This window comes from Eschrichtius robustus, chromosome X (assembly GCF_028021215.1).
Source record: "Eschrichtius robustus isolate mEscRob2 chromosome X, mEscRob2.pri, whole genome shotgun sequence".
Lineage (NCBI taxonomy): Eukaryota > Metazoa > Chordata > Mammalia > Artiodactyla > Eschrichtiidae > Eschrichtius > Eschrichtius robustus.
In genome coordinates this window covers 119,460,517-119,474,741 of record NC_090845.1, presented here as the reverse complement: position 1 = coordinate 119,474,741, position 14,225 = coordinate 119,460,517, and the positions used below count along the sequence as shown (strand labels likewise).

The 14,225-nt window shown below is 40.5% G+C and overlaps 1 protein-coding gene and 1 non-coding gene across 2 annotated transcripts; both read left to right on the top strand.

Annotated features, from left to right (window-relative positions):
• Positions 1-7,712: 7,712 nt before the first annotated feature.
• On the top strand, positions 7,713-13,324 carry RBMX (RNA binding motif protein X-linked). Its single transcript, XM_068532399.1, has 9 exons — positions 7,713-7,851; positions 9,085-9,213; positions 9,415-9,521; positions 9,964-10,135; positions 10,749-10,901; positions 11,158-11,272; positions 11,374-11,499; positions 11,605-11,687; positions 12,316-13,324. Exons 2-9 carry the CDS (start codon positions 9,105-9,107, stop codon positions 12,624-12,626), a joined length of 1,176 nt encoding a protein of 391 aa, XP_068388500.1. The 5' UTR covers positions 7,713-7,851; positions 9,085-9,104; the 3' UTR covers positions 12,627-13,324.
• On the top strand, positions 9,266-9,337 carry LOC137757518 (small nucleolar RNA SNORD61). The gene has a single exon (XR_011072362.1). It is a non-coding gene; the product is annotated as a small nucleolar RNA SNORD61 (small nucleolar RNA).
• Positions 13,325-14,225: the final 901 nt, after the last annotated feature.

The window sequence follows — 14,225 nt, the reverse complement described above, 5'->3', positions numbered from 1 at the left end:
CTCTTAGAGGAAAACATAGGAAAAACACTCTTTGACATAAATCACAGCAAGATCTTTTTTGATCCACCTTCTAGAGTAATGGAAATAAAAACAAAAATAAACAAATGGGACCTAATGAAACTTAAAAGCTTTTGCACAGCAAAGGAAATCATAAACAAGATGAAAAGACAACCTTCAGAATGGGAGATAATATTTGCAAACGAACCAACAGACAAAGGATTAATCTCCAAAATATATAAACAGCTCATGCAGCTCAATATTAAAAAAACAAACAACCCAATCTAAAAATGGGCAGAAGACCTAAATAGACATTTCTCCAAAGAAGACATACAGATGGCCAACAAACACATGAAAAGCTGCTCAACATCACTAATTATTAGAGAAATGCAAATCAAAACTACAATGAGGTATCACCTCACACCAGTTAGAATGGGCATCATCAGAAAATCTACAAAAAACAAATGCTGGAGAGGGTGTGGAGAAAAGGGAACCCTCTTGCACTGTTGGTGGGAATGTAAATTGATACAGCCACTATGGAGAACAGCATGGAGGTTCCTTAAAGAGCTAAATAGAATTACCATATGACCCAGCAATCCCACTACTGGGCATATACCCAGAGAAAACCATAATTGAAAAAGACACATGCGCCCCAATGTTCATTGCAGCATGATTTACAATAGCCAGGTCATGGAAGCAACCTAAATGCCCAACGACATATGAATGGATAAAGAAGTTGTGGTACATATATACAATGGAATATTACTCAGCCATAAAAAGGAACGAAATTGGGTCATTTGTTGAGACGTGGATGAATCTAGAGACTGTCATACAGAGTGAAGTAAGTCAGAAAGAGAAAAACAAATATCGTATATTAATGCATAAATGTGGAACCTAGAAAAATGGTACAGATGAACCGGTTTGCAGGGCAGAAATTGAGACACAGATAGAGAACAAACGCATGGACACCAAGGGGGGAAAGCAGCGGGGATTTGTGGTGGTGGTGGTGTGATGAACTGGGAGACTGGGATTGACATGTATACACTGATGTGTATAAAATGGATATCTAATAAGAACCTGCTGTATAAAAAAATATAAAATTCAAATATTCAAAAAAAAAGAATTAATGCTACATAGGAAATTATTAGGTCAACTAAAAAATTGGCATATGGTTGTTTGCTTGGATAAAAATATTGTGTCAATATTAAATTTCCTGAAGTTGAAAACTCTACTGTGTAAATGTAAGAGAATATTATTATTTAGAGGAAATGCTCACTGAAATATTTGGGGGTGAATGGCTTTATGCAAGTAACTTACTCTTGAATCGTTCAGAAAAATGTTATGTATGTGTATTATTTGTGTGTGTATGTGCGAATACATGTCAATTAAAAAAAAAAGATGGACTAGAAAGTTCTTGAATAAAACTTTTTTCAAAACTAAAGTTTTTGTTATAATTGTGTTACATGTAATTTCTAATTTATAATATATAATTACAAATAATGCCTATTATCACAGCTAATAAAGCTGATAGAGGTCCTAGTTTTCTGTTATTTTTTCATATATATATTTAGTTTTTTAATTTTAATAAAGTTACAGAAATAACAAAGGCTTTTGAGAACCACTGTTGAACATATTTGGTTTGCAGTTTATTTATTTAATTAGTTAATTTATTTATTTTTGGCTGCACCGCGTGGCTTGTGGGATCTTAGTTCCCTGACCAGGGATCGAACCTGCACCCTCAGCAGTGGAAACGTGGAGTCCTAACCATTGGTCCGCCAGGGAATTCCCTAGTTTGCAGTTTGAAAAAAAAAAGATGAATGAGCCACCAAAGCAGTTGGAGAATGAATGAAAGCTTTTATAGGTAAATGAATGAGTCTTTTCATTCATGCCATCTGGGTTTTGTGTCAGGAAGTTCTTTTGGTTCTACCTTTAAAATATATGCAGGATCAGACAACTTCTCACCACCACAGGCACTGCTGTCCCCACCATCCAGGCATTATTACAATAGCTTTTAAAAAAATATTTATTTATTTATTTGGCTGCACCGGGTCTTAGTTGCGTGTGCAGGATCTTTAGCCAACCGCAAAAGTGCACCCTGAATGGGAAAGAACAGGATACTGGCCCTGGATAGTTAAGGTACATATCAAAGGGATTTCAATGAGCCCAAACACTTGCATCTTCCCATACATAGAAAAAACGCTAAGTTCATTAACTTGGGATGTCTGGTTTTCTTTAATTAAAAGTAATCTTTTGATGTTCCAACTACCTGGGTTTTGTTGAAAAAACTCCTATATATCCTGGCTCCTTCTTTTCCTCTTTGGAGCTGTCTCTCAGAGAGACCTGAGAAGCTGTCCTCTGGGCTTAAGTCCTCGAAATTCTGCCAAATAAAACATAATTCTCAACTTTTCGGTTGTGTACTTTTTTTCAGTTGACACTCCCTACGGTGTATCCTGCACAGAGCAACAATGGGATCCTGTTCTGGGGTAAGACAGATGTGTCCCTCCTCTGCTCAAGGCCCTGCAATGGCTCCTGATTTCAATCACAGTAAAAGGTGAAGGGGAGCAGAACTGGCCACGTCAAAGTCAAAATATGCCTCTTTGGCATGAGGATTATTTTGAGCTGACTATTTTTAAGAAACAGCAGACACAGGAGAAGCTTTGAAAATCGACAAGTTACCCTTTTGTAAGAGATATTTACATTTATAAGGGAAATCTCCATTTGTAAGTGTCTTCCTCTCTACACCAGGAAGAGGAGGATGGTCTTATCTCTAGAAACTCTTATCAATGGAGAATGTAATAATTTCTATCTGCATCACAACCCTATTCTTGTTTATTGTGCTTTGCTTGATAGCCTCCCATAACCGGCTCCTACAACTTCTCTTTTAGCTGAAGATGGTATTTAAAATGATGGCTTGAGGGAGAAGGGGCAAGATAGGGGTAGGGGATAAGAGTTACAAGCTATTTTGTATAAAATAAGCTACAAGGATATATTGTACAACATAGGGAATATAGCCAATATTTTGTAATAACTAAATGGATTATAACCGTTAAAACTTGTGAATCGCTATATTGTACGCCTGTAACATATAATATTGTCCATCAACTGTACTTCAATTTAAAAATAAAATAAAATGATGGCTTGAGTCATTTCCTGAATTACTCAGTTTTCACGGCTATCTCCCATGTATACAGGAGGTATGCATGTTATTAAACTTCTGTTTGTTTTTCTTCTATCAATGTCTTTTTTTGGGGGGGGTGGTCTTAGCCAAGAACCTAGAAGAGTAGAGGGAAAATTATTTTTCCTCCTCAACAAAGGCAAAGTCTTTACCAATGGCCTACAAAACCCTCCATGATCTGGCCCCTCTGCTACTTATCAGCCTTAGGTTCTACTACTCTTGTGTTTTGCTCATTCAGTTTCAGCCACGCTGGCCTCTTTGCTGTTCTTAGAATGGGGCAGGTATGCTTCAGTCTTCCTGGCATGCTCTTTCCCAAGATGGCTCTTGCCCCAGCTGCCTTTCTCCCTCCTTTATCTTTACTTCAATGTCACATTCTTGGTTGAGGCCAACTCTGATCCACCCTTTTAATTTTGCACCCTTCCATTCCTGTACTCCTGACACCCTCCCCCTCTTACTCTGCTCTATTGCTTTCCTAGTGTCTTTCATCTTCAAACACACTTTATAATTTATTTGGTTTATTGTTTATTGTCTAGCCCTCCTCACTAAAATGTTAGCTTCAGGTAGGCAGGGACTTTTGTCTTTTTGTTCACTGATGTATTCCCAACACCCAAAACAGTGCTGACACATAATAGGCACTGAATAAATATTTGTTAAATGAATAAATGAATGAAAGGATGGATGTTCCTCATGACAAGATTATAAAAGCATCTACCCATTTTTCCTCTAGTACTTCAGTGGTTTCACATTTTACATTTAAACCTTTAAGCTGGAATTTATTTTGAAGTAAAAAGTGTGGTATGAATCTGGATTTTTTTCCCCTTCAAACAGCTTTCTAATTGTCTTGACACAATTTATTGAAAAATCAATCATCCCCCGCCCCAACCCCCCTCCCGCTCCCAGCCATTTTGAAATGTTTCTTAAGTCATACTTCAGTTCCTTTTAAGGGACTATGAAGTTTGGTTAAAAGTCATCATCTCCTTCATCGTAGAGAAAGATACAGGAGAATTATATCTTCACTCATTCTGCCAGTTCCTATATAGATATCAGAGCCGTACATTGGTTAAAAAGTTTTTTTTCCTTGCTTGTTGTAGTTAAGTAGGCTATCTTCTGGACAGTGGCTTGGAAAGCCTCCCAATCTTTAATCACATACAATTCTTCCCTCCCTTCCTCCTTGCTTCATACCAGATAACATACGTTTTTAGAACATGTGGCAGGATATCTTTCTGTAGTTTGGAAAACAGGCATAACTGGCTGCAGGGTGACCTTACATCTGCCCTTTCTGTAAAAATGCAAGGCTGACAGGAGAGCTTCAATTTACTCATCTCAGAGTGATCCCTAGCTTGATGACTGAAGGTTATTTCTTAATTATTTAACAGGTTGAAGCTTTTAAAACTATGGAGTGTTTTTGTTTTATTGTTGTTTGTTAGGTTAAAAAAAAAATGTGAGCCCTTTTCAGGTAAATTGGGATTTAAGACAAGGCCACCAGTATTCATTAAATACTTACTATGCACCCATCTCATACTAAGTAACATGGAGGATAAAAAGAGCTTGTAATTCATTCAGCCGACATTTATTTAGCACTGATTATATTCCAAGGACACCTAGTGGAGAAGTAACATCACTGGACTCAGACCATCGGTCAATCATTGAGATGGCATCTGGAGAGAAACAATGAGGCAAAGGAAAACTTAGAGTAAAAAGAAAATTATAACTATACTTAATGATAATCCAAAGGAGTAAATAGAAAGAAATAAGTAAAGGGAAAAATCTAGAAGATCCATGAAGGGGAAGGATGGAATTCAGAGATTAGTTTTGGGCAGTGAGAGACCTGCTTACCCGACTGCCTGTTGGCCACAGCTGCTCACACTTAGCTTGCCCACATCCCCTCTCTCTTGGGACTACATCAGCAACACCCTGCTTCCTGCCCCTCCCTTCCCCAGTACAGTCTCTGGACTGCAGCCACAGTGATCTCTTTAAGATGAAATCTGATTATCTTCCTCCACCTCTTAAAAAGGCTCCCCTCTCCAGTGCCCTCTGATCAGGTCAGTAGGCTCTCTGCCTCCCTCTCCAGGTACTTGCTTTGTCCTCTGTGTCTCACCTCTAGATTCTAAGCTACAGCCATAATGATGCTTTCCTACAGATTCCTCAACTAGCCATTCCCCACCCCCTCCCTTTCTCTTCGGGTCCTTGGAAGTGCTGGCCCCCTAGTCTAGAGCACTCCACTCCCCACCTCCCACATTCCTGAGCACGAACTGCAAAGACCAGAGTAATCTGTGCCACTAGGAGGCACATTTCCTTCCTGAGACCCAGGGGGACAAGGACGTCTGTGGTAGAAATCAGCCCCGTTCTCCCCTAGTCCGGCAGAGGCCCTCTAGTCCTTTTGCCTGGATCTGAGACAGAGAAAGAGCACCTGCTGGCCCAGGGGGAGGGATTTCTCCTAGTTCTGCCTGGGGGTGCAGACTCTGTTTGCTGAGGCGAGCATTTAAGTGCTTTTTGCCAACCTGGCCAATCCCCAACTACCTCGAGTCAATAATTTACATAACTCATTCTGAAGGCAAGTGGACGTGACTTTTGCTTTACTTGTTATTATTTGGCTGGGAAAAGAAAAAAGGACAAATATTCTTATTGTACTGAGTACTATTCCCTCCATTAATGTTCATAATTCAGAGCTGGTTCCAAAGCTCCTTGGAGCTTTTACCCATGACCTGAGCATCATTTACTACCACCTGCCTGGCATATACCATAATTCACCAGGGCAGAGTAACTGTAACTGTGAAGAAGAAAAGTGACAATTGTCCATAAATTCTACTCCTCCCCCAAGATAAACTGGTAACATTTTAGCATATTTCCTTCTAGTGTTTTCCTCTCCACATGTATTTTTTAGTAGTTAATACAGACTTCTTTTCTTTTCCCCATTGTATTCTCTTCTTTGGTGGCCTCATTAACCCTGATGAGTTTTATTACTATTTCTAAAGTGACAAATTTAGCCCTGATCTCTGGTCTGAGCATCAGATATCTTCACCCTCGCCCACATTCCCAAACTTGCTCCTTTGCAGCCATTTTGATAAATGGCCACCACCTATTAATACCAGATAGTTAGTCATCCATAATGACTTACCCTGTTTTTTGAATTCCACCCCAGTGCTCTCCCATCTGATTCATTAGCAAATCCTGTCCATGCTACCTGCCATATACACCTAGCAATTGTTCCTTCCTCCCCAGATCCACTGCTGAACCCTAATTCAAGGCACTGTCTTCTCTCGCCTGGTCTGTTCGCACAGCCCCAGTGGTGTCCCTGCTTCCACACTTACCCCCTGCAATCTTTTAATGGGTTCGAATGTTCTGCCTACCTTGGCTCCCTCATTTTATGCCCCTTAAATTCCGGTCGCCCTGGATCCCTTTCTGTCCCTTGATACATGCAACCTCTTTCCCTCCACTTTGCGCTTCTTTTCCTGAAAAGCTTCGGATCTCCCACCCCCACCCCAGCTTTCCCGTGGCGGATTTCTTTTCTTCCTTCAGATCTGATCTCCAAAGTCACCTCTTCAGATAGACCTTCCCGGAGGGCTAAATCGAATTTGGTCTCCCAAATGTTGTCCATTAAAGCCCCGAGTTTACGTCTTCCCTGGCACTAATCACAAGATGCAATTGTTTTGTTAATTGTATTTAAATGTCTTTAGTTTGTAAAGAAATTAGAAAATCAGAAATTTTTGTAATCCCCTCCACGAGTAGGATTGGCAGATAAAAAACACAGTTACAGTTGAATTTCAGATAAATAGTGAATAAGTTTACTTTATATGATATTGAGATCTACTTATATTGAAAAAAAGTCTTTGTTATCTGGAATTCAAATTTGACTGGGCATCCTGTATTTCATTTGCTAAGTCTGGCAGCCTTACCAATGAGGCGCGTTGCCCTTGTCTCGCTTTGCTGGGTTGTACCCTCACGGCCAAGCCCAGAGCCTGCCCGCCATTTAGTAGATGCTCAGTAATTGTTCTATGTAAACGGATAATCTGTCTGTTTAGTACAGTTTTTTTCCCCCACCTCATACTTATTTATCAGAATTTTCCCCATTCACTAAAAATTCTTGTTAAAGATATTTGGGGAAAATGTATTTTTAATACAGTAATTCTAAACTTCTTTCTTTTTCATTTCTGCAAAACTGGCATAATTCTATCCTCATCAACGTTGTTTTGAGAATTAAATGAGTTAATGAGTGTAAAGTTTAGCACCATGCCTGGCCCACCGGAACACGCAAAAAATTTCAGTTCTTTATTACATGCAGCCCGTGAACCATTTTAGCGGAAAGCAAAAACGCGGGTTTGTGGAGCACCGGTGGGGGTTGGGAAAACGGTTAGAAATCGGGGCCGGCTGGAGAGCTGAGGGCCCAGGAAAAGGGGAGGAGCGAAGAGTGAATAACAGCGGAGGCAGCTAATGGGGAAGCTGGGAACCGCTCCCCACCCTTCGCGTTTTAAATTCTAAGCTCCGCCTCCATCCGGGTCCTTGAGCCTCGTTCCCGGGCAGTATAAAGTTTGCTGTCTCCTTTGTTCGCCCTCGTTGCGCAGTAGTGCGAGCGGCTTCTCGCTTCCTTTTTCGGGACCGACCACCCTCCAGCGTGCTGAGCTGCTAGGAAGCCGCCGTCGGCGAGCTCGTAGGAGCTTGAAACCGTCGTCACCCTTCCGGTACGTGAGTCCTCTCTTTTACAGTCTGTTTTTCGTTCACTCTTGCCACGTTATAACTTGGGATTATCTCCTTGGAGATGGGGGTGGCGGGCGCCATTTTAAGAACCCAGAGGTGCCGACCTATTTAGGGAAAGCTGGGAGTGTCGAAGGAGAACAGACGCTGGGGTGCCACTTCGTAGTGTACCTCTCCAGAAAGTTTGGCTGTCGCCCCTGGGGGCGGGGGGTGGCGGAGGTCGGGGCCTGAGCGGGACGAGGAGGGACCGCGCCTCCGTGGTCGCTACCTGCATTGGGATGGCGCTGGCGCTCCGGGCGGGCACGTGCACTTTTGCGCGGGGTCCTTGTTCATTGGCGGCCTTGGAGCGGAAGCCCTTTGAGTTTTCTCAGCCTCCGCTGGTGGGAAAAGTTACTCCCCTGACCCGCGGCGGTGGTTCTGGGCTGAATCCAAGTGTCGCCATTTTGTGTTTTCCACGCGGTTTTTAATGACGGGTTTTAATTGGGTTCCGCTGCAGTCATGGAGCGCTTAGTGTTACAGTGCGCGCTTCCACGTTCCGTTACTTCGTCTGAGATGATACTGACGCTTTTTAAAAGTCAACAACCTAGCGAGCGGGGCAGGGGCTGGTGAAGAAGGGGAGTCATAACTTGATTAAAACTTTAAATTGGTCCTTAGATTTACTAGGGAATCCCAATGAAAGGAGGCAAAGTTCTTGGGAGAGGGCTTGGTCTTACAGACCTACGTTTGGTCTGTGACCTTGACTGAGTCAGTTTAAAAAAATCATTAGGGTAATTGGGATGTGATTGAGTTTTTAAAAGGCAACAAATCTAGTGTTAAAGCTAAAGTTCACTTTTTGAAATGTTGTAGTTACTTGGTTAAGACTGCCGAAGTGGATTAAGGGTAACGGCATTAGTTAAGTCGGCTTTTGTTTTTTGGCTGCGCCGCGCGGCTTGTGGGGTTTTAGTTCCCTGACGAGGGATCGAGCCTGGGCCCTCGGCAGTGAGAGCGTAGAGTCCTAACCACTGGACCGCCAGGAAATTCCCTTAAGTTGGCTTTTTAAACCAGTTTAATGTAAACAGCTATCACTGAACTAGTTAAGTTGGTTTCCTGGTGAGGCTTAGAAAAAGTTGCTTTCTGTGTATTATGCTACTAAGGAATGATTTTAGTAAACAAGAAAGATGAGCCCCAGTACACATGTTGGGTAAACTTTTCCAGGGAGGGTAACACTTTTTTTCCAACAGACTTTCACCAGAGGGAAAAAATGGTTGAAGCAGATCGCCCAGGAAAGCTCTTCATCGGTGGCCTCAATACAGAAACAAATGAGAAAGCTCTTGAAGCCGTGTTTGGCAAATACGGACGAATAGTGGAAGGTGAGTTATCTGGAAGTATATGCAGGTTTATTGTAATTTTAAAAAAAGGTAAGCTGTGATGAATTTGATTGCATTGATCATATGAAATGATAACGTGCTTTGTCCTCTAAGAAGTTCTGAGCTTTCTTTTTACAGATTTACGTTTGTTTTTCCGTTTGAACTAGAGTAACACTCCTTTTCCCCCTGAAAACTACTTTTTAGTTCTCTTGATGAAAGATCGTGAAACCAACAAATCGAGAGGATTTGCTTTTGTCACCTTTGAAAGCCCAGCAGATGCTAAGGATGCAGCTAGAGACATGAATGGAAAGGTGAGACTGTCTGCACAATACCATGCTTCCTAGTACGTAAAATAGCACAATGTTATCCAAGTCTGGTCTAGGGCAGCTCTTGAATTTTACTGAGTATATACTTTTCCAGGACCCTCTTATCCTAGCCCTTTGTAATTTTAGAACGAAATTTTGTAAAGTGTATTCTTGACAAGAATCTTTCCGTTTTAGAATATTTTGTATTATATTTCGTCTGGGATCTTTGGCTTTTCTTTTTGGTTATTTGTCTTAATAAGTTGGTCATTGTCTGGCGGATCCACCTTAGGTTTTAGTTCGAATAAGCAGTATCTTGAAAGATTAGGCATTTAAGTGCTAAACAGAAAGGTACAACATTTTGAAGGAAGGACATACTAGTGTCACAGTGCATAGTGGATCTGCAAGTTCTTTTTTTAAATTTCCGTAATTAACCACTGATATTATTTAGTCCTTAGAGGGAAAAGCCATCAAGGTAGAACAAGCCACTAAACCATCATTTGAAAGTGGTAGACGTGGACCACCTCCACCTCCAAGAAGCAGAGGCCCTCCAAGAGGCCTTAGAGGCGGAAGAGGAGGAAGTGGAGGAACCAGGGGACCTCCCTCACGTGGAGGGCACATGGGTAATGACTTAGGTTTACTTTAGGCTTGGTGTATAAGTTAGGAACTGTAAACACACCAGTGTGTGCTTTGGTTAATAAGTATTTTAAAGGCCCTAGCTTTTGAAATTGAGAACACTTGTTCATCTACCAAAGTGATTGACTTACGGAAAACATAGACGCCATCCTAAGTTAAATTACAATGTCTTGAAATAATTAACAATTAGCTATTCCTTATCCAGGTGAATTCATTCTGTAGGAAAAAACACTTGCAGAAAAATTTTGATAGGTATTAGGTGTTGGTCATATGAAAAAATGAAACAATGTATATATTTTTTTGAAGTAACTTGAAAAGAACCCTCGGGAGAACCCTTCAGTTCTACTTTGCTAATCTATGCAGACTTATATAGATGACTACTGTATAGAACTGTATACACTTTGTATAGTTCCTTGTGTGTAGTTTTCTGTGCATACACTATATACACTGTACAGTTCTCATGCTCAGTCATGTATGAGTGAGAACTCAAGATTCCCCAACTAAACAGAAATGGTCATATTCTTGATTAAGCAAAGAAAACGATAGATTTTTCTTAGTACTTGTATTAACATGATTTTCTTTTTTTTTCTTCTAACTTAGACGATGGTGGCTATTCCATGAATTTTAACATGAGTTCTTCCAGGGGACCACTTCCAGTAAAAAGAGGACCACCGCCACGAAGTGGGGGTCCTCCTCCTAAAAGATCTGCCCCTTCAGGACCAGTTCGCAGCAGCAGTGGAATGGGAGGAAGAGGTAAATGGTCCATTTATGACAGTCTGTCCTATCACCATAACACAAGGAAGGGTTGAGAGACGAATCCTAAAAATGATGCTTTAAACTACCTAGATCATTGAAAAGATTGGTGTACGTAAGAAATTTTAAAGAGGATTTCCTCATTTACATCCATATTGTCATATTTGGTTGAATCACTACTTTTCATTGCCTGAATGTAAATTGACGTTTTGACTTTTCACTGGGTGTATTTTTAAAATGGACATTTTTCCTTAAGCTCCTGTATCACGTGGAAGAGATAGTTATGGAGGTCCACCTCGAAGGGAACCCCTGCCCTCTCGTAGAGATGTCTATTTGTCCCCAAGAGATGATGGATATTCTACTAAAGACAGGTAACAGAAAAGCATAGTAGTTTTTGTCTCTAATATTAATACTTAAGGTTGAAGGGGAGAGCTCATCAAAAATACGAACCAAGTTACTTTTGTTTCTTCAGCTATTCAAGCAGAGATTACCCAAGTTCTCGTGATACAAGAGATTATGCACCACCACCAAGAGATTATACTTACCGTGATTATGGTCATTCCAGTTCACGTGATGACTATCCATCAAGAGGCTATAGGTAAGTGACTTTGCTGTTGCTGCCATGGCTTGGTGTAAAAAAATTTTTTTTGCTGTAAAAATTGATGTTCTGGGGCTTGTAATACATTTTTTTCCTTTAATTTAGTGATAGAGATGGCTATGGTCGTGATCGTGACTATTCAGATCATCCAAGTGGAGGTTCCTACAGAGATTCATATGAGAGTTATGGTAAGATTTTGGTTGAGGGTCTTTGAATATCACCAGCTTGAGTTTTTAGGTTCATGAGCCAGTTTATTAGGCTGTTGTGGTGCTTGCTTTTAAAGGGATGTTTGCTTGCTTTTAAGGGGGTAACTTAATCAGCTGGGCTTTTCCTAGTCTTGTGAGGGGCTTTTGTTTTTTCTAAGTTTTTTTTTGAGGCTGTTGGCTTGCTTTGGAGGGGATTTTGCTTGCTTAAATTGGCAGCCTTATGTGTTTTCCCCCAACAGTGAAAATACAATTAAAAATTTTATTAACAAGATCAAATGTTTACCATTGCAATATGAAGGAAAGTCTACAGTTCAAAATTGCAACTTATCACTGGAAAGTGGCTGAGTGTCTACTATAAAATAACAAGCTGTCTGGAATATCCTCTTGAAATACACACCGTCTTCAGTCTTTTCAAACAAACATTAAAACCCATCCATTTCCGTATCTCAGCAGATGAGCAAATCCCTGTTAATGGCCAGCAATGGCAGAGTTTAAAACCTCCCAGTTGAGAAAGTAAACGTTTAATACAAGAATTCTGTAAATTCAGATTTAAATGTTGTATATATACAATTTATAGTGTTGCCATATTACCTGACCATTGACCCTGCAGGTAACTCACGTAGTGCTCCACCTACACGAGGGCCCCCGCCATCTTATGGTGGAAGCAGTCGCTATGATGATTACAGCAGCTCACGTGACGGATATGGTGGAAGTCGAGACAGTTACTCAAGCAGCCGAAGTGATCTCTACTCAAGTGGTCGTGATCGGGTTGGCAGACAAGAAAGAGGGCTTCCCCCTTCTATGGAAAGGGGGTACCCTCCTCCACGAGATTCCTACAGCAGTTCAAGCCGCGGAGCACCAAGAGGTGGTGGCCGTGGAGGAAGCCGATCTGATAGAGGGGGAGGCAGAAGCAGATATTAAAAACAAACAAAACTTTGGACCAAAATCCCTGTTCAAAGAAACAAACAAAAGTGGAACCTATTCTATCATAACTACCCAAGGACTACTAAAAGGAAAGATTGTGTTACCTTTTTTAAATTTCCTGTTAAGTTCCCCTTCCATAATTTTTATGTTCTTGTGAGGAAAAAGAGTAAAACATGTTTAATCTTTGATTTTATGACATTGCTTTCAACAAGCAAATGTTAAGTGTGTTAAGACTTGACATGTGTACTAGTATTGTAATTTTCCAAGTAAAAGTGTCCCTAAAGGCCACTTTCTATAAGATTTTCCCCAGTAAATGATGAGGCAAGCAATTCTAAGATCTTTCACAAAATATCTATTCATCTAAAATGGAGAGATGAATCCTCCTGCCTGTACAAACAAGCTAGCTATTAGAGGGTGGTCGGGGTATGCTACTCTTAGGATTTCAGAGTGTCTTCAAACTGAAATCTCAATGTTCTCAGTATGAAAAACCTGAGATCAGATGCTTATATTGTAAGGAAAATGCTATTCGCCCAGTAAACCCAAAAAAGCAAATGGATAATGCTGGCCATATTTTGCTTTTCTGACATTTCCTTGGGAATCTACAAGAACCTCCCCTTTCCCCCTCCCCAATAAGACCATTTAAGTGTGTGTTAAGCAACTACAGAATACTAAATAAAAAGTTTGGCCAAAACCAACCATGAAGCTGCAAACGATGCTTGCTCTTACTGTTTCAAATTTTTGCAACTCTGTAGTGTCTCACTTTTAAGGAACAGCTTGATTGCAAAGGAGAAAATAGATAAGCAATGAAGTTATCTCCAACTTCTCAAAGGCTTATGACTTCTAAAAAGTGAATCTATCAGCATTCCACATCAGATTTAAAGCATCAAATGCCTGTGAAACAGCAAAGATGGTAAGCAAAGCAAACTAGTTTTTCCGTCTAAGTCGAAATTGAACACTTACCTTCCTCATAGTACAGTGAAACATACTGTACCTCATGGCAATGGAAATGCTTTCTAGATTAAAAAAAAAACTTTTGGAAAACAAAGTGTTCGATAGCATATTAGAAGTTCTCCAAATTCAACACTTGGATTTTTTTAAAAGCATGTATGACACTTAAAGGCCTTAATACAGCTGTTGTTTACCAATAGCGATCTGGGGCTTGGGAGGGGGTATTTTTTTTTAATCTATTTTTGATGAAGACCTTTAAACATGCTTCCTGTTTTAACATTTTTCAAATTAGTCTTTTAGTCAATGTAGGAAATGGCTTAAGTTTGGGGTCCCCCTCTCTTTACCCCTGTAAGCCATTGCAAACCTGACATTTAGTTGGATGCCTGACTTGTTTTTAGTTCTGTGAAACTACACTGTATGGAGAAAATCTATTGCAAGTGGTCTTTAAAAAGCAAAACCTGAGGCAGCATGACCCAGGTCCAGCCATGAAGTTGAAAAAGATGCTCTTGAATATAGTAAACTTGAAGACCTCCAACTAAAAATCCTTACACTGCACTTATTCCTTCAAATAAGTTTTGTCCGTTCAACTTATGGATTTAACATGGCAGTGCACCATTGGAACAGAATGGGGATCCATAAGCCATGCAA

Excerpts from the sequence above, each read along its gene's own strand:
- RBMX (XM_068532399.1), top strand. The coding sequence starts at position 9,105 with ATGGTTGAAGCAGATCGCCCAGGAAAGCTCTTCATCGGTGGCCTCAAT. Across the intron at positions 11,273-11,373 it reads GGATATTCTACTAAAGACAG|CTATTCAAGCAGAGATTACC; the intron begins GTAACAGAAAAG and ends TTGTTTCTTCAG. Across the intron at positions 11,500-11,604 it reads TATCCATCAAGAGGCTATAG|TGATAGAGATGGCTATGGTC; the intron begins GTAAGTGACTTT and ends CCTTTAATTTAG.